Consider the following 25,644-nt stretch of genomic DNA (forward strand, 5'->3'; position numbering starts at 1 on the left):
AGCCAGAAATATGAGCAGATTTGAACTTATTCTTGAAGTGTGACCTCATTAGCAGTGTACCTCATTGGGCTAGTCACATAATCTGCAAAAAAAACACAATGAAAAAGATCACATTCAATAATTAGTCCACGTAACACCGCTACAGAGTGCGTTAAATAGTAACAAGGCTAAAAAAAAGTGAGTGGACAGCAATAGACACAAATGAGCCAAAAAGTACATCAAACTCACGGATTAATACAAGAAACTCACATTGTGTGGTTAGAGAAGGGAATGGGGTTCAGCTGCTCCTTTAAGTGTGAGATAAAGACATATGGGGAAGAAGAGCAGTGGAGTGAAACATTGGGGGTGAAAGAGCCAAACTAAAGCAAAAGTGGACCTGGAATGTTAAACGCAGTGTGAGTGCAGTCCAGGGGGGCGTGGAGGCATTCATGTGTTTCCCACTGCTAAAGCTGCCATGCCCAGTATGAGGATGACCTAAGCGACTTTGAACGAGGGTTCATTGTAAGGGCATGGTTGAAATGAGCTTCAGTCATAAAACTACTCAGCTGGATAGTTTTTCCATTAGCAGCTGTGACCGCAAAGGCCTCTGTATTTAGATTTACAGGAAGGATGTCAGTAAATGTGAACCAACTCCTATTTTTTTGATGACCGTACCTAATTGATGTCAGAAATTGTGGTTTGGCACTGTGATCACATGTACACTGCGTCTGTGTGATGTGTTGAGGTCAGTGCAGTACGCTTCAGCAAAACTAGCCATCAAGAGTTAAATAGAGAAGGATATTTAATAAGGCTGCAATGCATAAATGCACATGTAAGAGTTTACTCCTCAGTGGAGATGTGGGGAAAGGAGATGTGGTCAGATACATCATCCTTCACTGTGGTCCAGCATGTTTGGCCCCTACAGTGACGGGATGCTGATGGTATTTTGCTGCCATGTTTTAGTTTCCACTTGTCTCTTCAGAGAGAAGAGGTCACAGCAAATCGATACAGAGTTGCCCTGGGTGATCACCTTTATCCTATGATGAAACATTTCCATCAATGATAACTGTCCTTTTTAAATCTTTTTTTTTTTTTTTTATCACAAAGATGGTTCTCCCATCTCCAGGGCATCGGGGGTCAGGCAGTGGTTTGATGATAATGGCATGGATTGTTTGCTATATCTTCATGTTTCAAATCTGCCAGTTAAAGGTTAATGAGATTTTAGGCTGGTGTGTCAGGCAGAATTCTTAAGATCATCAAAACACCAAAGAAAGGATGTATTTTTGGAAGAATGGTTTTCTTTTAGCTCCAACCATTTAATGCAACTGTTTAATGCAAACATTGCCATGTTAAGTGTGGGCCTGTGAGAGAGAATCAAAATTATATTTCACCATTTCAAGGAAACTTGTGATAATAATATTTCTAATGGTCTAGGAGAAAAATACTGAGGGATTTATTAGTGATGGCAGCTTGCATTTAGCTGCATTTATTAGTGCAGATAGAATGAAGGGCATTTCCATCTTTCTTTTCCACTCCTGTCACTGATGACAGAGTCTAATGTGAAGAATGACATTATCAAGGTGGAGCAACATTAAAGTCCAATACTACTGACACAGCATCAGTCAAGTGTGAGCACGGTAATCTGGGTAGTGTTATCCCTGGGAATTTGAACTAAAATTATAAAATAATCTCTTAACAATACCTTACGTATCTTAATCTTAGTCTCTGCAAGAGTTGCTGCACAATATTCTCACATATTGAAATTGAAAAAAAATTTTTTTCCTGTTGTATTTTGGGTCAATCTTTTTAAACAGGTACTGAAAGCCCTCTTCTTTTTGTTTTTCTATCAGGATTCTCTGTCTGTCTGCTTTCCCTGGCATATGGTGCGCTGCTAGTGATGCTCGGTGGGGTCTTTTGTTTATGTTTGGGTTGCGCATCGCCAGCTGTTAGCATCTTGTTCTCTCATTCCTTCATAACCTGGTTCACTGACGCCACAAAATGTCACATAAAACTGATACTCTTCTTATCGTGGACAGTGTGATGTGGCACAGCTCTTGTCACGTGTTTGCTAAAGTTCTTGTTTTCAAGGTCATTTTTACTGAAGTCTTTCTGAATTCAAATACTTCTATTGTTGTTTTATTTTTAAGTCCTGATCACCAACACTGAATGAATGTGATCTCTTACCAAGAATCAGTATTCATGTAGATGACTGAAAATCTCCTTTCTTGTCATCCTCTTTCCAGATGAGGGTTACTACCAAAGTGGAAGGTTTCAATTTGAAATAGATGTCCCTGAAGCCTATAACATGGTGGTGAGTAGTCAAGTTTCTCTCCTGTGGGCTGGTTTGAAAAGCACATTTCTGTGCCCGTGGGTGTCTCTGTGTTAGCCTGCTCACCTCTTCCTTTTGTTTGTTCTTTCACTCATTCTTTTCCTACCAAGCATTTATTCTGATACTCTTCTGTGTAAGTGTATTTATTCTGTGTTGTTTTTCTCCCTTTGCTCTACATTTTTTCACACAATCATTATTTGCTCCACACAAGTATATGCAGCACTTCATAATAGCTTCACAAATCCTTCTGCATAAAAAAAGCAATCATTTTAGATCATTTAGATCTTAATGTAAGGAATGTAGTAATAATAATAATAATAATGCATTTTATTTATAGGCGCCTTTAAAGGTCACCTTACATTAGTGCAACAAAATAAAAACATGAGGTAAATGAAAAATAAAAAATGTATGAAAGTATAAAAGCTCAACAAGGTAAAAAGAGACTAAGACGGAATCATCATGAAGGGTATGCAATTTTGAATGGATGGGTTTTAAGACGTGATTTAAAAGTAGAGAGTTTGTAGTCTGGGGGTCTGGTGGAAGTGCATTCAACGTCTCAGGGCAGAATAACTAAAGGCTCTGACTCCCATGGTAGTCAGGTGAACAGGTGGAACAGATGGAAGGGAAGCTAAAGAAGAGCGGAGTGTACGAAGTGGTGAGTGCGTATGGAGAAGATCAGATGGATATGGAGGAGCGAGGTTATGAAGCGCTTTGAAAGTAAGAAGCAGGATCTTGAAATTGACACGGAGGTGAATTGGAAGCCAATGGAGTTGTTTAAGTCTAATTCTGAAAATAATACATGCAGCTGTATTTTGAACTAACTGCAGTTTAAGGAGAGATTTATGAGGTAGACCATAGAGAAGTACAGTAATCTAAACAAAATGTGACGAGCATTGGCAAGTATGGCAGTACTGTTTGGAGTGAGTGAAGGTTGAAGGCGGTTAATAATACGAAGATGAAAATAAGTTTTGATTTGGTTCCTGTTAGAATAAATTCTGGGAGCTTTTTGCCATTAAGTTTAAGAAAATTGTGAGTAAACCAAATCGAGATTTCTCTTAAACAATCAGAAATGGATGTGGGTGGGAGAGTAGCTGTGGGTGTGGAAGATAAGTAGAGCTGGGTAGGGCTGCCACAAACAATTATTTTGATAGTCGACTAGTCACCGATTATTTTTGCGATTAGTTGACTAATCAGATCATCATCCATTGGACATACAACGTACAGCTTATTGCACCAGCAGCATCTGCTCTTATATAACTATCATTAGCTTACAGCTTTAAGTGTTTAAGGTGTGTGCTAACTAAAAATAAAGACAAGATGATAGTTTATTAAATTTTAATGACATTTGCAGATTGTTTCGTTGGAGTTTAATAAACTCAGCCGTCTGCTCCTTGCTAACTAAAATATAACAGGACACTGGAGTAAATTCTCAAGCATCTCACACTTCTGATAATCAGCTGTCTGATTGACGTTTATTCAGCTGTGTAAAAACTATAACTTTATTTCTCAGCCAAACCGATTTACTCAGGAACAAATAAAACACTAAAAAAAAGCCAAACAATAACATTTTTCAGTTATCTAAGTGATTTTAATAATTGACATAATCACGACTAGTCGACTAATCGTGGCAGCCCTAGAGCTGGGTGTCGTCTGCATAGCAGTGAAATTGGATGTTATATTTCTTGAAAATATTACCTAAGGGTAGGAGATGGATAATAAAGGGTAAAGGACCCAGGACAGAGCCCTGGGGTACACCAGAGTTAACTGGAGTAGATGGGGATCTGTGAGTGAGTAATTGAACAAACTGTGAACGGAAACAGAGATATGAGGTAAACTAGGCGACTGTTAAGATGCAAAACTGTTGCCTACATTTATTACTGGCTTGACTCCAGCAGTTAAACTGAACTATCTTTACAAATGATATGATGCACTAAATTAATAATTGCTGTATCTTAGTAAGGTTAGTTGTGAGTCTGTGCTCGCAGGTTGTAAATATGGCTTTCTCCTCATGGTAGAGCCAGAATAAAGTCGGGGGTTAGAGACGGAATTAATGAACACATAAATACACTCATACATGCTGTTTATGGAGCAAATTACAATTCTCAAATAAAATCTTTATACATCAGTAGTATAAATTTCAAAACTTCTACGTTGCTCATTCTTGAGTTATCATATTGACAAACTTGCATGTCCGCATCGCCCGCTCGGCAGGCTGACTATAATACTCTGTCAGCCTTTTACGGCTGAGGGCTAAACACCTGTTAATCATGAAAAAAAAACCTGCTTTTAATTTTGACATGTATCTCTGACCTGAAGCGAGGCTTTCTTATGAGCTGTGTAGCTGTAAAATCTTGCTCATGGACAGATCCTTCCTGAATAATCACCAAGAAAAATAATTTCCATGAACAGTTAATCAGATCGACCTTACGACTCAAAATGTCAGCTGTTAGGGGAATAATAAGTGGGTTTATTCATTATCAGACTGACACTCACGTCTTTTTAAAAACACATTCTTTCTAATCTGAGCTGATACAAATGTTCACCTTGCTGTTGAACAAGAAGTTCTTGATTATAGGTTTTTAAATGTAAAAAATAATCTGCTAATTTCAAATGGCCTAAAATGTTACATTAGTTGATCTATTGATAAACTTTAACTGAAACACAATCATAATTAATGGTCAGTCATTAAAGGACAGTCAGTTGCACTGTGCTTTTCTAGTCTTACTGACCAGTTAAACAGTATTACAACACAAGCAAAGAGAAGCATTTTCAATAACTGTTAGATTTGTTCCAGAAATACCCCCTCACTTTACTGTAATCCAGTTCCTGTTAGATGTGAAGTATCAATACTTGTTTATGTTTAATAGCTTTGTCGTCTCCAAATGCAATAGTTGGTTGTCACATGTAGGTACTCAAAATGTCAAGATGGGATTGACATCAGTGTAAGACTTAACTTCATGATACAGAAACAAGTAATTTGAGAAATTAAATCCATATAATTAAATTCTCATCAGAACCACATCACATAGCTGCTGGTATAAAGTTTTGTAGATATCAGGACATCAGAATGATTCTACAAATATGTGCAAGGATGCAGAAAAACAGTCTTTATTTCATCAGTGTACTTGCTTATTGTCAGTTTGATGTTTTCATTACAACACACGGTTTGTTGCAGACATAATTATAATTATCACTCAAGTCACTCCGACTTATCGGGGTGAAGTGAACAGTGTGTGTCATGCAACAGCGTTTCTTCATTTTCAAGTATTTATGAGTGCAATCTCTTTGTAATAAGCTGTTAGTCATAAAAAGTGCGATAAGAAATATTTCTTTTTTTGGCTGTACTTGAAAATAGGGTGTTGTGACTTGCTGGGGGCTACTGTATATTACTCTTTTTTTCATAACAAAATGGCTCCAGACAAATAGCATTATAGGAAAAAGAAAGTAGCCATCAAGTCCAGAATGGGGAAGCTTAAACCCGTTTAAAAAAATCTGATTAGCAAAAAGTTTGTTTTTGTTTCGGACAGAAATAGAATCAACAGCAACTAATTATTATTATTATTATTAACAACAACAACCCACAACCACAACCACAACCAACAACAGTTTAAAAATAAGAACAACTGTGCAGGAGAGGTTAGGAAGACCATAAGGTTTTATAAGGCCACCTCCCCTATAACATTAACAGGTTAGCAGGAGAAACAGATAAGTGACATACAGTAATTTACAAATATAATAAATATTCACATCATATGCTATTAGAAATTAACATTGGTTTTTATTGTTTTTTTGAAAGATTAAAATGCAGTTATCGACTGAAGAGCTGGTGGTGGCTTGTTCTCATATGAAGGTCCTCTGTATTTAAATCTATTTTGCCCAGTTAACGTTGTTCATAAGGGTAAACAAAAACCACAACAATGTCTTGTTGAATATGTACGTGCATCTGAAGTTGAAAAGTAGACGATAGTGTCACAGGAAATTAGATTTATTTATGTTTTTTCTCATCATGCTGCAGTAACGGGAGCTCTAAGCTAGAAACCTTCCTTACTGTCTTCTTTGTTTTTACTTACTTAATTCAAACATCATCTTTGAAACCACTCCTGTAAAGCTACAATAAAATTCTAATTACATGATTTTACTGTTTTTACAGTGGCCTATGTCACATTTGCTAACAAAGGAAAGAGGTCAGAAAAGTCAATAATGCTTTACTAGAAACAGCGGGACACGAGGCACGTGCACCAAAGGCTCAGACGCATCCTCGTTGCCCAGAAATGATGACTAGAGCATTTTTGGACACTCTGCTGGGTTTTGTGTGCTCTGCTTTTTAACTGCTGTTTGCACAACACGATTCAAAAAAGAAACAATACTCATTTAACATGATTCCTCTGTTTTTATTTTCTGGTTGAGGGTTTTCTTTCTTGGACATTTCTCTGTGTCTGAGTCTTGTCTGTCATCTAATGAAATTTAGTCTGATTAATTAAGTTGGTTTAGAAGTGATGCTCAGGTAACTTGGGAGACTAATAGGAAGTAGAAATGGACTGCTTTTAAAACATCACATAATGTTAAAATAATCAGATAACTTAAATGTGTCTCTTCCTAAATTGTTGGTTTGTTGGTTTCCAGCCTCCTAAAGTGAGATGTCTGACCAGAATATGGCATCCCAATATCACGGAGAATGGAGAAATCTGTTTGAGGTAAATTGTGTGTACCCTTCCCCAATATTACTTCTTCCTAGCGCGTGACATTTTATCTCATGTTGTCATTTTCTATTTAGCCTAGAAATTGATAGAAAACCAAAACTGAAAAATAATTTCTCTGAGCCCTCATTCTTTGAGAATCCTCGACAATGCATGCAAATGCAAAAAAAAATTAGTAGTCTACAGTAAAAAAAACAAACATTGTGCATTAAAAAGCTCACACAAAGCATCTTACATAAAGCGCAAGCATTTACAGTATTGCAGATACTCTAGCTGTGTATCTCTTTTTTCTTCTGCAGCTTATTGCGGGAGCACTCTATTGATGGCACAGGCTGGGCCCCCACTAGAACATTAAAGGTAAAGTGTAACTTTTTCTTCAGTAGAATTTCCTTTTCTTTGTTTTTGCTGTGTAATTGAACTTTGGGGTCATCATCAGTGTTTTATCTGTGGGCTAGGGGTTCAATTCAAGTCCTGTTACAAAGATGTGGCTCAAAGGTGTGATGAAAGGTGCAGTTTGCTGATGTCAGCAGTGCCTGTCTTACTAGAATTGGACTCTGATGAAAAAAAGTTTGGACCCTTCTAATTGCTACATCATAATATTTATGAATCTCTCCTTAGCTTTTGATACCATTGCAATGTACCCAAAACTCAGCAAACTATCTGGATAATAACAGGTCAATTTTCTCCGTCAGAGACCAACATGTGGTGGTCGTAGTCTGCCAAGCATGTTTGAAACCCAAAGCTTTTGTTTTGCTCTGTTCCTGCTATGAAGCGCACAGATATCTTCATTTATATGTGAATCAAAATTAAACTTAATGCTATTATTTTTTTCAAGACTATTTCAACTAACTATATAACTTATATCGTGCTGAACCCTTGGAGGGAAATATTGATGCAATGCTAATTTTTAAGAAATGTGGACACTGTAACATGTAAATTAAAGCAAAATACAGTGATTTGCAAATCTCATAAAACCCATATTTTACTCGCAGTGAAATGTAGAAAACATCAGATGTTTAAACTGAAATAATGTCCCATTTTCAGAAAAAAATAGTCATTTTGAACTCTATGGGAGAATCGTGCGTCAAACATTAGGACGGACCCAGCATGTCTTTTTTTTATTTAACAGTCTGTAAACATCTGGGAACTGAGGAGGGGCGCTGCTAGACTTTGGGGAGAAGGAGGTTGACGCAGTCTCGTCTGAGCGAGGATTCTTGCTGCTCAGCAGTCCCTGGTCGTCCTTGTCCAATTTTTTTTTTTTTTTTTTCATTTCATGACGAGCTAAATGTTTTTAAAAGGTAAAATGTCTGGAATGTAAGTTGGCCAGTTCATCGCCCAGACTCTTCTGTGAAGCCGTGTTGTTGTAATAGATGTAATGCGCAGTTCTGCTTCCTCTTGCTGATTATCCTGAGTATGAATATGTAAGGTTTTGCTTAGATAAATGGGAGCAGATGTTCCTCTAAAACCCATGTCACCCTATATCATCAAAGATCAAGAGTTTTGAACTGCAAGCCAGATGTCGTCAATTAATTTCAAGTCGTTTGACCACAGAACAGTTTTCCACTTTGCTTCAGTTCATTTTAATAAGCCTTGTCCCAGAGAACATGGTAGTCTTTCTGGATCACGTTCACACATGGCTCCTTCTTTGTATCATAGAGCTTTAACCTGCATTTGTGGATTGCACGGTAACTGTGTCCTGGACGTGTTCCTGAGCCCAGGCAGTAATTTCCATGACAGAATCAAGCCTGTTTTTAATGCAGTGCTGCCTGAGGGCCTGAAGACCACGTGTTTGCACGCAGATATTTCTTTTGAAGGCGTTACGTACTGCAGATAATAAGATATTCAAAGTCATCACAAATTTAAGTGGAGCATCGTTATTCTGAAATTGTTCTTCTATTTGTAGACACTGTGTTTTTGCAGACTTGCAGACTGGTGAACCTCTGCCCATGTTTTCTGTGCTCTATTGGGAGTAAAATATGGGTTCATGAGTTTTGCAAGTGATTGTTTTCTGTTTTTATTTACTTTACACAGGAGTTGGGGTTGTACATGATTTCAAACACAAAAGACACGAGCATCACACTCCTTGACACACGAGCATCACACTCCTTGACACACGGTGTCTTTCACTTTCTTAAACTAACAAAGAGGCAGAAAAAATACAGCTCAGAGCTTTGGCATTCTCTCAGGACGCAATAAAGTGTTGCAGGGCCGTGGAAGATAAACTCCACAATAAAAAAGCTTTTCAGCTGCATGTAAAAGAAAGCCTTGACTTTTCATGCTTCACCCTTCACTCAATTTAGATTTTTTTTTTTTTTTTTTTTTTATCTCTTAAGAAAGAGTTACTGAAGACTCGAGCAAGGACGTCCTCCTCTAGCCCAATTCAAGATTGTCTGAAATAATGTCTGATAGAAACTATGGACTGAAACATAATGTAGTTGTACTTTCTACGTTAAATAAGATTTCTCTGCAGAGATTCAAGAGTATATAAAAATTGCTGTCACAAACTGCACTGGTATGCTCTTGTAGTTTTAGAAATATGCAAATGTATGCATTTGAAGTACTGGGTGGGCTTTCTTCCTCCAGTGCAGGATTTCCGAGTTTAGAGGGTCATTCACTAAATCCTCTTTGAATACCCTCGAGTTTCCTGTAAAGGCGCTTGTCGGAAGTTACTGTCAGGATTTGTCTTACCCTTTATTCCTGTTTTAGTGTGTGTGTGTGTGTGTGTGTGTGTGTGTGTGTGTGTGTGTGTGTGTGTCAATCCAGACTAGCTGCCTTCCTTTGCCTTTTGTTTTTGTTTTTTGCAGACATTGCTTTTATTCTTTACCTTCCTTCAAAGAAGACACATTCCTTTATTCTTGTACAAACACTTTGTTCATACTATTTGTCCTTGTACAATATGTCTCACATAGTTGAAACTCAGAGGCTGGTTATGTTTTCTTTTATTGGGTGATCATCATTACAGGTTTAGTATCCCCAGAGCATTGAATAAATGATGTTACATTATTCAGCATGCTCTCAGTCACAGTCGGTTAGGGGGGGAAATGTATAACGGGATCCAATGACTGTTATGTGTCTGCAATCAGGTTTCTACTAAGGATTCATAAAGGGAAATTATAGAAATGTAGGCTTATAACTTGGAGAAAAATAACTGTACAAAAGAACTGAATTATCTACTATTCTTCCGTGTACAACATGATTGTACAAGAATTAAAGAATGTGTCAAATCTACTTTTAACATCTACGAAACAATGTACACTTTGGAAAAAAATGTGCGTTATTTTATTTTCTTTTTTTAGCTGCTTTTATGGCAGTAAGTCTGGTGGCCACCGCTGCTGTGATCCAAAAATGTCCAATGTTGATTTGCGGACAGCAGGACATCTTTAACTCCCACAATCTTAAATGAGCTGGGTCAGATAAATCCTTGTCATTGTTTCTTTGTAGAGTTATTACCTTGAATCCGTGAATGTCGTTCACTGAAAATAGTTAGCAGGATTCCTGAAAAGAGTTTCTGAGCGCACAGAGTGATTTCACCAACCATATCTTTTCTTTTTTTTTTCCCTTTATTGTAAATGCAGTGCTGCCTGAAGGCCTGGAGATCATGGCTATTCAACATTGGTTTTGTCCCTTATAACCAGGCATTTCTGTTGAATTTCTAAAACTTGAATTAGATTAGGTACCACAGTCAGTGAATTACTTGCAGTTTTAACGTTGCTTAACAATTTGAATATCTAATTCAATATTCCAGAAAGTAGTGAACACTTTCCATTCTTTACCTCTTCATATGCAGCCGTGTTACTTATGACCTGTGGTTGGTTTTAAAAAATGTTTCAGGTATTTTTTTCCACATTTGATAAAAAATAAATGTTGGGTCTGTGTTTCCACAACCCCCGCTGGTTTAGAGACTTATTCATCATGAAGAAAACAAGACAGTCAGTGATCGATCGATTTACTTGCAAGGGAGGCCTCGTCGGTGTCTACCACGAAAATGACCCCAATGACGGCCTCCTCTCACTGCCTTTTATTGGGAAAGCAGTTCACACAATACACATCATACACTCGATTATTTGACGATATTTATTTAACAATAACAATGTATTGAATAATAACTTTAAAGATTGTCAAAAAATAATATAAAATAGTGTGCAAATACTGATAACAGTGCAAATGTTTGCAATATAAAAAATAAATGAAAAATGTAAACATCTATGTTTAGTGAACTTTGCAGTGTTGCTCTGTGGAGCAGCTACAACACTGTGGCAAAGTTTACACACTGTGTCTGCTTGATCCACGTCTGACTCCGCGAACCCATAATGTTTCCAAACCATTGAAGGTTTTTTTTTTACCTCCCTTTTCAACCAACAGCAGTCACTCTCCTCTCCAAATAACTTCTGCTTAGCTTTCCGAGCTTCCATCGGGTCCTCTTAATTGTTGTGACGCAGAGAGGTGCGCTCGATTTGCCACACGGAGCAGCGCGAGAGTAAAGCACGAGGGAGGTGCTAATAATCGGCTCAGTCATTTTTAATGATCGTTGAAAGCCCAGATCATAATTTAGATTAAAATTCGATTAATTGAGCAGCCCTAGTGTGAACGTGTGTGTGTGAGTGTGTGAGAGAGACCTCCTGCTGACCAAAGGGTCATAAAAGCAGGAGCAACATCACAAGAAACAGATCTTCCAGATAGGATGTATCTGCAATAAAACACTACAGCCCCCCCAGAACCTCGAGAGCCTGGGGAGAATCAGAATCAGAAAGGGGTTTATTGCCAAATGTTGAGCAGGTTTACAACAGGGGACAAAAGAATGAATTCCTTTCATCACAGAGTTAAAACAATGTAGAAATGGTAAGCATAAAAATGACAACATTTAACAATTCACTCTAACATTTCCCTCCTGTTTTGTTATTTTTATGCTCCAAATTATTCCTGTGTAGTAGATTCTAGCCATGCACCTCTTGCTTGACATTTTCAGCGCAGGCGTCATTTATACACAGGCTTCTGTCATGTCATTCATTTCAGTCATTTCATATTGTTGTAAAAGTACATAATTAACACATGTATTAGACATCATTTTAGTTAGCATTGATCTTATACACGGTAAAATGCATCCTATACATAAGCAAATCAATGTCAACAGTCCAAAAACAGGAGTTAATATTTTCAAAAGAAGATGCCACCAAGGATCAGACAATAACCAAACTATCCAGCCTTGTGGTGCATCTACTCCTGTCGTGCGATTCATCATGCATTTCTGCAAGTAAACAACTGAATGTCAACATTCGAACAAGAAGAATCAACATTCTCAAAAATCATATGTCACTACAATCCAACTGTATACAGACATAGGCATTCACACACATCAGTTGACTTTGTTTGTCCATGTGGCTCTCAGCTGACTTCAAAGCTGTAGCCTGATCAACACCCTTCTTTATGACTCCTATCAACCCCCCAAATCTTCTCACTGTAGGTGTCCTGTGGGGGTTAGAGTCAACTGGTGAATTATCTGCATTTACAACTCTTCTCCTGTCCTGTTGTCACCGCAGAAAAAGCTTTGTAAAGGAAATTGGATCAAGGTGTTTTGATCTTCTTGGCTCAAAACCTCAAGTGTTCATGATGTAAATGTAGACAAAAGGCTTCTCTGTTTACATCCTTCTTGAAGAAGACAAAAGAATAGGTGATGTCGCACAAATTCCATGATAAATTTCCAACTTGGATTAATCCATTGTCCTTCATACACATAAGTAACTGGCCTGTTTCCAGTTTGTTTAGCAGTTCAATGTCCTGCAGCGAGTCAGATACTTGGAGTCCGGCCAGCAGGTCTATCGCACCAGAGCAGTTCACCTTCCCAGCTACTGGTGAATCAACCGTCCATTCAGGTTCAGAGGAGTTGAAAAGTTGGCAGTGTTCCAAGTACGTTTACTCCTGGATGTGTTGCTAAGGCAACCAAACAAACTGTCTCGCTCTCAGTGATGCTATATGGCCACAGTCCAGAAGAATGTGTAGTCCGTGGCATCACAAGAATAACAATTGGTCTCGTTGTTTATGCGAGCGGTTGTGTTCGTTAACTGCCACCAGTAGTTGGTTGAAAACCCATGCGGGAACTGGGTGTGGTTTGCTCTGTCCCAGTGCGCTCCTGTCATCCCACTCAGGGTCCACAGGCTCAAGATGCACAGCACATTCCCAGCCATTCTGATGAGTACCTGTGGCTCAGTTGGTTTCTTCACCGGATTGAGACGAAGGGCCCTGGAGGCTTTACCCCCCTTTGTACCCGGTCTTCCTGCCACTTACTCCGAGCTGGCCTTGATGTGTGTCACCTTTTATTAGTGCGCTTGATGTACCCAAGTGTTTCTTCACTGCTGTGGGCGTCGTCAGCAGCACCTGATGGGGACAGTATATCTCAAACTGTATTCATTTCTCCCCTGTAACATTCACATTTTCTCCAACATTACCTCAACAACACAGTGTAATTTCATCATCAACATATATCCTGTAACCACAGTTTTCTTCACACAATATCTCAGTAATCCTGTGGTAGAAAAACATCATTAAGTTGTGTCCTGCTGTAAATCACATGATCAAATCAATTGATTAACCATCTGCTGTAAAAAAGAAATGTAAATGTTAGCGCTGCGCAGGTGTATACACTCTTTTTCACAGTAATCTCTGTGAGCAACACAAGGTAGTGAATAACACACCCATGGTAAATTCACAGACACAGAAAATCTTAAACTAAAAAGGTTAAATTTGCATGTAGTTTTGGTATTATTTTCTAATAAATGTAGAATTGAAATAATTTCCAAATCCCTAAGTCAGTTTTTGATTACATTTCAGATGTTGTCACAATTTGTTAAGGTTGTAGAGCTCATGAGTTGCTCAGCCTGTATATGCTGTGGTTATAAGCAGTTTTTCTTGTTGTGGTTTGGTGTACAATCACAGGTGATGTAGCGGACATGCGCACATAGTCTTATGTTCATTTACCTTCCTCTGATTACTTCTATGGAACACACTGACTGTAAGTGAATGAAACCCCACAAATCCTCCTCCGAAGCTCAAATCAATTACGTTACATTCGACTTTAATCTCATGTTGCTGTTTGGCACTAGTTTCCAGAACACAGTGAAAATGTATAAAAAGTAAAGCAAATCCTAATCTGTGCTGATTTTAAAAAAGCATTTTTATTTCTGTAAAATGAAACTTAAAATGTTGAAAATCTGAGAAATGGAGAACACTTTACTCTGAAACCTCTTTGATAAAGTACTTCAGCCGCGGTTCCTCTGTCGTTTTCTTTTCCATGACTTTGATTATAAGAAGGCACTGCACAGAAAGCAACTTTGTATCCAGTGTGAGGACATAATTGGTTTTCTCTTTATCGTAATGTTAAAAAAAGCAAGTCGTGGACAAATACATTTTTGCATATGTATTCCTTACACAATGTAATTTTTTTGAGAAGAGTATTTGAATGAATCATACAAATGGGATTTACCAAAGTTTGTGGCAGATTTGCATTTATTATACTTTAATTTGCATCTAAGGTGGTTTTGATAGTTGCTGCTCAGACTGTTAATTTACTTTGAATGACAGGAGATGTTATTAGAATGAGTCCATAATACGTATGGGTAGATTACAGCCCTGTGGCTCCATTCAGAACAATTAGAGGCTAGTCTCACACAATCAGTCCTGTGGAAAAACTTCACAAAGCTTCACAAAAATTTAGTAGACGTGTGTGTGCAAAAAATGAGTACATCCCACAATTCGACTACTTGTAGAACTTTAAGAGTAATAACTTGAGATGATTGTTTGAGTCCACAGGGTTTCTCTCGACTTGAGGTCTGATCTTTGACTGGGCTGTTGCAACACCTCGATTCTTTTCTTTTGCAGCCATTCTGTTAGAGGTTTGCTGCTGTGTTTGGGATCATTGTCGAGATCAATTTCCTGATTTTGCCCAAGCTTTAGCTGTCAGACCTATTATACAGTAAGTAGTAGTGCTTGTTATTGACGAAAACATAATATAAGAATTAGGGCTGCCACAAACGATTATTTTGATAGTCACCGATTATTTTTGCGATTAGTCGACTAATCAGATCATCATCCATTGGACGTAAAACGTACAGCTTATTGCACCAGCAGCATCTGCTCTTATATAACTATCATTAGCTTACAGCTTTAAGTGTTTAAGGTATGTGCTAACTAAAAATAAAGACAAGATGATAGTTTATTAAATTTTAATGAAATTTGCAGATTGTTTCGGTGAAGTTTAATAAACTCCTTGCTATCTAAAATATAACAGGACACCGGAGTAAATTCTCCAGCATCTCACACTTCTGATAATCAGCTGTCTGCTTGACGTTTATTCAGCTGTGTAAAAACTATAACTTTAATCTCAGCCAAACCGATTTACTCAGGAACAAATAAAATACTGAAAAAAGCCAAACAATAACATTTTTAAGTTATCTAAGTGACTTATATATGTTTAACCTGAGTAGCGAAAGACGGCGGTGGGTTTGAAAACGATTTGCCGGGAGTCCGGTGTTCTCACGGCTCTAGTGAGCCTGCCCCCGGCTAGCTATCGAGCTAGTGGGTAACAGACGTCTCCGAAAACGTCGGAGCGCTTTTGAAATATGTGGTGTCCTGATAAACTGAGCAGATATTTGAGGTTTACACAGCTACATTCTCGCCTGAAAATATGTTAAACGTTTATTTTGTGACCCAGAAAGAATAATAAGAGTAATATTAAAACTAACTAGCTGCCGCCATTGTTGGAAACTGAGCTGGGCCGCGCTATGAATTCTGGGACACAGCTTCTTCTTCTTCGGGGTTTAACGGCAGCTGGCATCCTTGTACATGCAGTGCTGCCATCTTCTGTTTCAGTCCGTTATTACACTCTTAAATCCTGCTACTTATTCCAAGGTTCAAGGTTCAAGGTTCTTTATTTGTCACATGCATAGTTATACAAGTATAACACACAGTGAAATGTAGCCTGACACGCTCCTCGACATGTGCAAAATATATATATATACGTGTATATTAGTATATACATTGGGTGAATGTGCAGTAGTAGCAGCAAGCAGGTGAATTCTGTACATTAATATGAATAGACATCTGACTATTTTACAGGATAGACAATATAAACATATTTAAAATTAAAGGAATTGGAATTAAAGGAATTCCTGCGGCTTTTGTGATCTTACAAAGCTTCAAACGACGCGTCGACTATTAAATCAGTCGTCGACGATTTTGATAGTCGACGTAATCGTGACTAGTCAACTAATCGTGGCAGCACTAATAAGAATAGAGAAAAATCAAGATAATTCTGATTTAAAATAAATTTAAAAGCATAGATGTTAATGATTGCTGTATGTGTGATGATGTCTGTGCAAAGTTTCGTTCAGATTGGCCCAGCTGCTAAGGAGGAGAGAGTGTACATGCCAAAGTACAAATGATTATAGTAAAATGCATAACTTTGTAATGAATAACCCCCAACACTGCTTTGGCCTTAAACTGGCTCCAAATCTGTCCAAATTACGATTGTACTTTGCATATCCAAAGCTAAGTGGTTGCTAGAACAGCTATTATAATTAAAAAATGGCAACATTTAAACAGCCTTTCACTGATTATCTGGTGGAACGATTTATGAAGGACATAAAAGGCTTAGAGTGATGCTCACAGTCATATTGTTTAAGGTTTTTTGTGGCTGTCCCTTTCTATTCCTGGCCTTTCTCTCTGTGTGACCCCAGCTCAAGTTAAAACGTGGCCTGTGTTTGTTTACCTAAAGGTAGGTGTGAGTGTGATCATATGTGTGAGAGTGGTTGACTTTGGGTTGATGTGCGTCAGCAAGTGTCATCAGGTTCACAAAAGTGAAAAGAAAACACAACAAAAGGATTGTTGGTCACCGCTCTTCTGTACTTCAGCCCACACACTGCTGTGAAATATCTTTGCTGTGTGTATTTGTATATAGTCATGCCATATTCAATATTACATTGCTTTAAGGTTTATTTCAGCAGAAATATTGTGCCTACATGTATTTATTTTCAACTTATTCTATGTAAGTGTTTCTAATAGGTGCTTTATAGTCAGGTCCTATATCAGTAGTTCCAGTGCTGAGAATCATCTTTGTGGTTTTATGAATTCACTTCAAACAAAACTATTTGCTGACTAATCAGAAATGCTGCCAGAGGTTCTTTTTGTTAAAGGATTAGAAAAAAAGCAATGTTTGTTTCACAGTTTAAATCCGATGTTTGTTTTTAAGGTGCACCATAGCTTTTAGAAAATTCTGGAAATGTTGATTGGAAAGGCGTCGTGACACTTTTTAAAGTCGTCCTTTCTCGTTTACTGACTTTTGCTGACTTCTGCTCACACTCGTGGCTCTGAGCACTGGGCTGCCGGGGTGTCCTTGCAGTGAAGTATGTAAAGTAAGTCAGTGGAGTGTAGTTTTTTGCTTCTAGGTTGATTGGAGTTGTAATAACATTGTTTTTGTTTTTCTTCAGGTAACCAGTTTCCTCACATTTTTTCCTTCTGTGTTTTGCGGATGTTTTCTCTAAAATGGTTTTTACCTACCTAACTTCTAGTTCACTCGGAGCTTGTGTTGACTTTTCTTTTTCCCTTTCTTTTTCTTGTTGCTCATAAACTTTCTTCTGCTTAGAAGGGCATATCACTGGCTGCAGTGCCTTACAGCTTTAAGAAAAAGTAAAGCAAAGTAAAAAATAATCTCTTACTTTAGACTGGCTTTAATAAAAGCTGGAAGGGATTTAGTTTTAGCTCACCATGATTTGGAAGAGAAAACTTTTGGTTTTAATATCATGAACATTGTACAACGAGAAGGCTTTGTGTTTTCTTTTCTCACAAAGCATCCAGTGCACACCTTCAGAACTTTGAAAGACAAGCTAGTTGTTTGTCTTTTAAAATAATCATTACTCAGAACTTCATGTAATTATGTAAATTAACAAAATATTTTCTTATGGCATGAATGAAGGTAAACGAAACCTCTGAAAGCATTCAGTTAAATCAAAGCAATCCTTTAAAATGATCAGTATTGCAAGTTGTATTTAGCAAGTGAATGAAATGAAGATTATTTAGTCTTTTTGGTCTCTCACAATTTCTTCTGATGTACTTGTTGTCATTTCTAACTGTCTTTTTTTTCTTTACTGTAGCTATTGTGGGTGAAGATCACCCTTCAACCTTTTTACTGTGCATAATCCCAACATGAGACGGCACTGAAAAACATCTTTTTGCTTTTGAGGAAATTACTAGACGTGTAAAAATGTGTTTATGTAACAGGTTATGTATAAAAATGTTTGCTGTTTTTGACATTCTGGTCAAGGAAACAGTTTATCTTTAATAACGTGTTTTCAGATAGGGGAAATACACTTACACCAAAACAAAGAAAGGCTGGCCTTTAAGTGTTTTATTCAACAAACGTGTTGTTAGATGTCAGCTATTGAGGAATTCTCACGTTCTCTGCTAGTTTTGAGCACTTCAGCAGAAAATGACTTCTTATAAAAGTTTTGCATTGTGTTATAGATCTTATACATGTTGTGTTGAGCTGTTCATCAGTCTCTGACATCTGCTTGCCAAAAAGTTTGCCAGACTTATAAGATGTTTTTGTGCTGTCGTTTTCTACGTCATCTTTCATTTGCTTTTATAGAATTTAATAAATAAACAAAAATGTTTTTCTTCATTATCAGAAGTCAAAAATCAGAATGTTTTTAAAAACATAGTATAAATATGTTCATAGTATGCATATAATGTAGTAAGTGTAGTGTTTTTGTTAATGTTCTTTAATTTGTTTTTGTCTTCTAGGATGTGGTCTGGGGATTGAACTCCTTGTTTACTGTAAGTTTTTGCTAGTTTATGACCTAACGCGTGAACACATGCACAGTTTCATTGGAGAATTTCGTCATCTAAATCGGGGAAATCCAACGAAAGAGCTTCCTAAAGCCCTCCCTGAATTAAATCCCTTAACTGGAGAGTAAACCTTCACAAAGACATTCACACTATTGAAGCTGCTCGCTGTATGTAGGTTATGCTAATGACATTACTCTTAATTCACATCAAATTAAACAAGGTCCTTGTTTTTTTTTTGTTTTTTTTTTATCCGCTTCTGCAGCGTAGAGAAATTATCTTTCTCCTCATGATGAACGCTTTGAGTTGATGGGGAATAAAAGCAAGAAAATTGGATTACGTATTACTTATCGAGATCCTGGGCCAGCTGGCTCTGGATGTCTCCTAGTTCCAGGTCTTATATGGAAAGATAAGGACTAATTGATTATAAATTCTTTAGGAAATGAATGAAATTGATAAGTAATCGAATTGAGGGTTATATTGAGGAAAAACATACAGTTATCTGAATGTCCTTTCAGAATTATGTTAAATGTTTAATTTTGTGAATCTAAACGTGAATTTTAAAAGTATGTCTGATTTTTTTTTTTTTTTTTTTTAATTAAATAAAAATAACTTTTAAAAAGTTATTTACTGCCATAGTAAGAAGAGATTAAGGAGCTTAAAGCATTTTGAATAATTAGTCCAGTCATTTAATGTGAGCTTGAATAACCTCATCACATTTCGAACATGTCTAAACAGCATCTAACATCTTTAAATATCGGTGGCCATGCCCTAAGTCCTACCACTTTATAAGGAAACCACTTCTCAGGCGTCTGTTTTAGCTCAATTTTCTTTCTGTTTATCACAGTTGCTGCTTTCAGGGTGTCAATACAGAAAGGAAGTAATGTGAATGTGGGTTGTATTTCCCACACCAAAGTTTACAGAATTAACACATGTAGCTGATACTGAAATAAATGCCAGTTTTGAAGATGTGTGTGGTTTGATCCATCAAACGATGATGACCCCCTCCTTTGCCTCTTCCACAGGACCTTTTGAACTTTGATGACCCGCTGAACATTGATGCAGCAGAACATCATCTGAGAGACAAGGTGAGACATGTCGTTCAGGTCATCTGGTATAAATTCGGCACACTTGTTAATTATCTGCAGCATCCAAGATGTGCTCGTAGTCCTCATAATACTAGCCTGTGGCTATCGCTTACATATGTAAACACATACTTTGTACTTTAATTTATCACATTGCCTTTTTAAAATCTTCATTATATCTCTGTATATATGAGACGGCAAAAAAAGCTTATTTACTCTTATTTACTGATATGCATGACAACACATTCCAGTTTAGTTTAACGAAAATGTATGTAAGTGTGCACGTAATGCACACAAAATGTGAACAATGTCTCCATTCATTTGAGATCAGCTACTACACATAACTTATAATTCGTAGATGTGTGTTCTAAAAATAATAGTTGCATTGTTATATGTAGATGTTGATAATCCCAGTACGCTAGATTGATCTACGTGTCTTGGAGGAGAAACATACACACGTTGCGATCATTACAGTGAGATTCTTACTGCTGCATATCCTGCTGCATATAAGCTATATTTAGAAACAACATTTCTGCTGCTGTAGGTTTCAGAGGTGCTCTGTGCAAACCATTGCTTTTGTAGCTGGATTATGTGGTAACTCGGTGTGCTTTAATCTGGTATGGTGGGCTGAAGACAAAGAGCACACGGCAACCTTTTTGAGCAGACAGTGTGACGTTATGATTCCAGAACTGTCTGTACAGAGCAGGTGCATATGGTGTTTTTGTGCAAGACTACTGAATACACTGCCTCTGAAGCACGCTCTGCCATTTGTAAGTCAAATAACACACCATCAAACTGGATGTCTGGGTTTATATATGCTTCACTACCCTGATGGTTTGTAAGCTAATTATGTATTCTGACTATAACTTTGATATATTTAGTCAAGCTTATATTGGTAAGTGCCAGGGATTTACTGGGCTTTTTGGGTAAGCTTTGAGCTAACATGAGAACAGTGGAATCCCAATAGAGAATAAATAAATAAATATATACACACAAGATCCCTGAAAAAATATGTTTATCCTGGCTGATTAATCTTTAAATTATTATTCCCGCTGCGTCGCCTTACTTCCCTTCCATCTATGTTTAACTTGGCCATCAGTTACCTGCGATTTAGTGTCAAAACTGTTAAAACTGATCATTTGAGTATTTTGGTCACATAAGTTTAATTCATAGATTTCTGGCCAACATCTGCAGGGAGTCTGCTGACTGTTGAAATAATTATAAGGCTCAGTAGGGGCAAGCTGAAAGCATTTTGAAGTACATCACTGACCTTCTGCCCTGTGTACGTACAGTTTCCCGTGTTCACTGGAGTGTATCCAACAGTGTGTGATGATGGTTGCCATGTGAGCCCCCATTAGATATGCAGGTTTGACTGTGCGTGGGGTTTTAAAAGGCTGAGGGTTTAAAAAGTGTTTGTGGCAGAAGTTGCAGCTGTTACGCTGTTGCAGGTAAATTTGCTTGCAAATAGTTCATTTATTGACTGCTGTGTTTTGTCAAGCATCCACTGGATCTTTATTAACTGACTAAATAGGTGGAAACAAACGCCTGTAAACCATGTATAGACTTAATCTGTCATGTGAGTGTGGTTTACTGGTTCATGAAAGCCTTCTTTCTTTGTCTCTTAACTTCCGGTTTGCTATAACGAATATCTAACATGATGTAGCTGATGAATTCGTTCAATATACCCCTCTAAAAACATTATATGCTCTGCTGCCTTAATGTAATGTAATGTAGTTGATGTACTGCTGTCTCAACAACCGCATCCTGTGGGGCACAGACAGAATAGCAGAAGCGCCTACGTTTGGCTGTGGCTACTTCATTCATTGCTGTTCACTTACAGCAATGAATGAATATGATAATTACACTGACAGAAAACTCTATGAGCTCACCCCCAACTGTTCCTCACTGAGCCTGTTTCTGCTGGAGGATTTTTCCTGTTAAAAGGGAGTTTTTCCTTCCCACTGTCACCAAGTGCTTGCTGATAGGGGTTGTCCATCTGTTGGGGTTTTCTCTGTGTTCTTTAGAAACTTGACCTTACAGTATAAAGCAGTTTGAGGTGACCTGTAATTCGGTGCTTTATAATTAAACAAATAAACAAAATTTATTTAAAATTAAATTTAAAATTCTACTGCCCCACTCTGTTATTTAGCACCTTTACCCGTTTCAGCTTTATAATGTGGCTTTAGTCAAATCAGTGTTTTTTTTTTCTAAACTTTGACTGATTACACACATTTATACTGAAACAGACTTTTGGTCATTGAACCACAGATATATAATCAGATCAGTTGTGAAACTAAAAGCAGTTTGAATTGATAAGACTGACCAAAAGGCAGAATTTGTTTTTGTAGTGTATCCATTTAGTGTTTTCAGTTATAGTTCTGAGTTAACAAAGTTACTAATTTGATACATTAATGATAAAAATCTCTCATTTCGAAATGTGTTTCAGTAAGTTTTAGTGGTGCTTTACCGCCTGTTGTGGCTTTTCAGAGTCACAACATCTGAAAAGTCATCCAACCGTGACCCACTCCCACTGAGTCAAAGCCTGCTGTAATCAACTTCAGCAGCGAGTGGATAGAGATGTGGGAGTGCGAGTGTCAGTACACAAATATGCTTGTGAATGTGGATGCGTGTGCTACTTTGTGTTGAGGCATTTGAAGTGGGGCTCCTCCTGTGGCTGCTCTCTGAATACATTAGCTGGTTAAAGTGGCTAAAAGGAAGCATCCTCATGAGCAATGCAGTATGAGTGTGTGTAAATCTGTGTGTGTGTGTGTGTGTGTGTGTGCGTGTGCGTTGTTGGTTATAATGGTATTGTGCTATTATTAGTTGTGAGTGGGTTTTTGTCTGTGTACATGTGTAGACAGCGGTACAACAAACAGTTCAGAGATAACTCTAAATAGGACAGGGAGATTGTGTTAACATGTCCACTTCTTTAAAAATTATATTTATATATATTGTTCAAACTTTTTTTTTTTTTTACATAAACTGCTGTATTTGTAGTAGGTGATCAAAGCGTGGTAGAGTAGCTGACACTGAAGAAAGGAGATCATCCTATGACAGATGTTCAGGAGTCGCTGCCCAGAACAAAAAAAATTGTATTTCTCTGTATGAATCTCTCTGTGATTTATGAAGGAAGTGGATTAATAATGAGCTCTGCAATGCACACAGTCTCTGACATTTGAAGTCTTCAGCAAAGACTTGATCTATAAATACTAATTAGCTCCTTCCAGCTTAAAGAAGTGTGTGAAAGATGAGACTGACTGACTGTCATCTTTCTGAGATCTGTGTTTCAAACCAAGAACAGGGTGATTTGGGCGCTTGTTGTCAGTTACCTGTTTTTCTTGATGTGTAAACATTTTCTGTGCCCTAGTTACATAATACATGCTGACTCGAAGTAGGTTTTGCATGTGAAGAAAAAAGTAAATGTTGAATGGTGGAAAGACTTGAGGAAGGACTATGGAGCTGGGTTGCATTCGATGATGCACCAACTATATTAGTTACTTTAAGAATATTTTGTACAGTACTGAATCTGTTAGCAAACTGAAAAGCATACAGGTCCACAAGTATCTGCACAATTACACATTTGTATTTTTTAGCTCTGTATGCCACCACGCTGGATTTTAAATAAAGCCATCACCTTGTGATGAAATGCAAATCTTCAGTTTTTAATCAAGGGTTTTAACAAGTTTTTAGGAATTACATTTTTAATTACAGAGTATCTACCAAAGATCCAGGAATCAAAATCATTACATAAAAGTTATAATTTAAACTTTTAATAAAGTATTTGATTTCCAAGCAAAACATGGCTTAGTACTTGTTGGAGAAGTCCTTGTTGGTGATCACAGCGATAAGACGTTTCTTTAAGTTTGCACCTACAAGAAAGAGAAGTTGGATTCTATCATTTCTTTTTACTGAAATGCTTTAATTCAATAGAAGAAATGTAAAAACATCACATTGTTTAAAAATTGTCCTACATCTTACTTGTTCAGTTTTTTTCAACAGCAGTGGTGGAAATGTTCTGGACAGTGTGAACAGTGTACATTGGCTGTTACCATTAACACGCTACCAGAGAGCACGAGCATGCTTCTATCATAAAATATCAAATGTTGTTAACATGTCAACAAGCTGAACCGTGAGCGAGCAGAAGGCTCAGAGGACTGTGTTACAGTATGTATACTTCGGTGGATATGAAATACAAACGGGAGCCTGTGTATTTGGGATACATAGTAGACTCTCTGTCCTAGTCCTAAAGCGCACAGAGCGGCACAGTGACCTTGTACCAGTCAGCCCTTGGAGGGTTCAAAGTTCATTCATACAATGCTAAATGTTCTGCACCTCCATTTATTGTTACTGACCAATTAAAGGGACTAACTCTCTCTAACTCACTCCTGGGTCTCTCGAGTGGCTTTGCTTCTTCAGTCAATAGTCAGACGTGTCAAGTACAGACACACACTCTCTCACCTTTTGCTGCATCTCGATTGGGCTTCTCTTCTCCTCATCAGCTTTCTGTCCATGAATGACCCACAGGGTCTCGTTAAAGCACAAAAGGAGACCACGTATCAAGGTTGCTTATTCTTGAGTCTCTCTTAAAAGAAGCAGTGTTCACTTCTTGTTTATAAAATACTAATATTTTTCTACTTTGTCACCCACTAAATGTCCTGAATTATCGGTACCATCCCAGTAGGCTTCAGCAGATGTTATTGCCCCTGTATCTGACATGTAATAAGGTATTCCCTAAATTTGTCAAACCGTGGCACAGAAACAGAAAAAGATAAAATAACTGTCTCAACATATAAAGAACTGAATGACTGATGGATTTAGCTTGGAGTGAGTTCCATGCATAGACACGATTTCTCACTGTCTTTCAGTCCACAGTACAGGAAGTTGGGGATATGAGTGCATGTGGGAGTGTGTGGTGTAGAACAGGATCCCAAAATAATACCCCAACAATCTCTATAACAGTGAACAGTCCACTCATTTTGTGCCATCGACGTACACAACAGACGAGGTTTACTGGGGGGGGGTTTAATGTCCACTCCCAAAGTCTTACAGGGGAGACTGTCCTTTGGATTTACACTGCAGGCTCTTACACGGGTTAACAAGCACACTGTCAGAGCCTTCAGCAGCTCCAGTCACCTTATTGTGTTGTGTACCTGTTCTATCAGTTTAGTGTCAGAGCTCTGCAGTGGCAGCCAGGCAGTGAACGACAACAGCATTGGACATGTCTGCTCTCTGCTGCTGTCTGTGTTTAGTCAGACCAAGTGCTGACTTAACAAGCATATGATGTAAAGTGGTCTATAAAGGTCTTTAACTCCATTTGTTGTCATCTGAAAAGATGGTGCGTCCGGAGTGGCCAGACAAAGCGTAGGCCCTGCCTGTAGACACTGATGAACTGTAGCTGAAGTGGAAGCAAAGATTTGTGCAAATAATCAGAAAACAGTCACTGGAAGATAAAGTGAGGCACAAGTTGGCTCTAAATTTCAAAGTCAAAGCAGCAGTTGTATAATGAGCAGCCTGGCCTTTCTTAAGGTGAAAAAGCCGAGGGAATCCAGAGTGGTGACGAGTTCAGTGCTGCATGAGCCACGATGTCATCCATCGTGAGCGGCCAGAGCCTCCACCTCCTCCTTTCAGACTGTAGCAGAGTTGCTTTTGCATAGTGACACCTCCAGTATAGGTTTTTAAACAAAAGGCTGTGGCCTCAGTATACCACTCCATGCACTCAATT

At 37.9% G+C, this 25,644-nt stretch overlaps 1 protein-coding gene across 2 annotated transcripts in view; it reads left to right on the plus strand.

Annotated features, from left to right (window-relative positions):
• ube2f (ubiquitin-conjugating enzyme E2F (putative)) overlaps window positions 1-25,644 on the plus strand; it is a 48,271-nt gene that overhangs the window by 16,627 nt on the left and 6,000 nt on the right. Inside the window, exons 7-11 of one of the 2 annotated variants that reach the window (XM_042221763.1) lie at window positions 2,223-2,290; window positions 6,932-7,002; window positions 7,305-7,362; window positions 18,796-18,828; window positions 19,863-19,925. In XM_042221763.1, the coding sequence (XP_042077697.1) occupies window positions 2,223-2,290; window positions 6,932-7,002; window positions 7,305-7,362; window positions 18,796-18,828; window positions 19,863-19,925 (293 nt within the window). Of the gene's footprint in view, window positions 1-2,222; window positions 2,291-6,931; window positions 7,003-7,304; window positions 7,363-8,134; window positions 8,273-18,795; window positions 18,829-19,862; window positions 19,926-25,644 lie in introns of those variants that run through there. The other variant, XM_042221764.1, reaches the window with a different exon arrangement.

This window comes from Haplochromis burtoni, unplaced genomic scaffold, assembly GCF_018398535.1.
Source record: "Haplochromis burtoni strain Fernald_Lab_line unplaced genomic scaffold, NCSU_Asbu1 Contig_74, whole genome shotgun sequence".
Lineage (NCBI taxonomy): Eukaryota > Metazoa > Chordata > Actinopteri > Cichliformes > Cichlidae > Haplochromis > Haplochromis burtoni.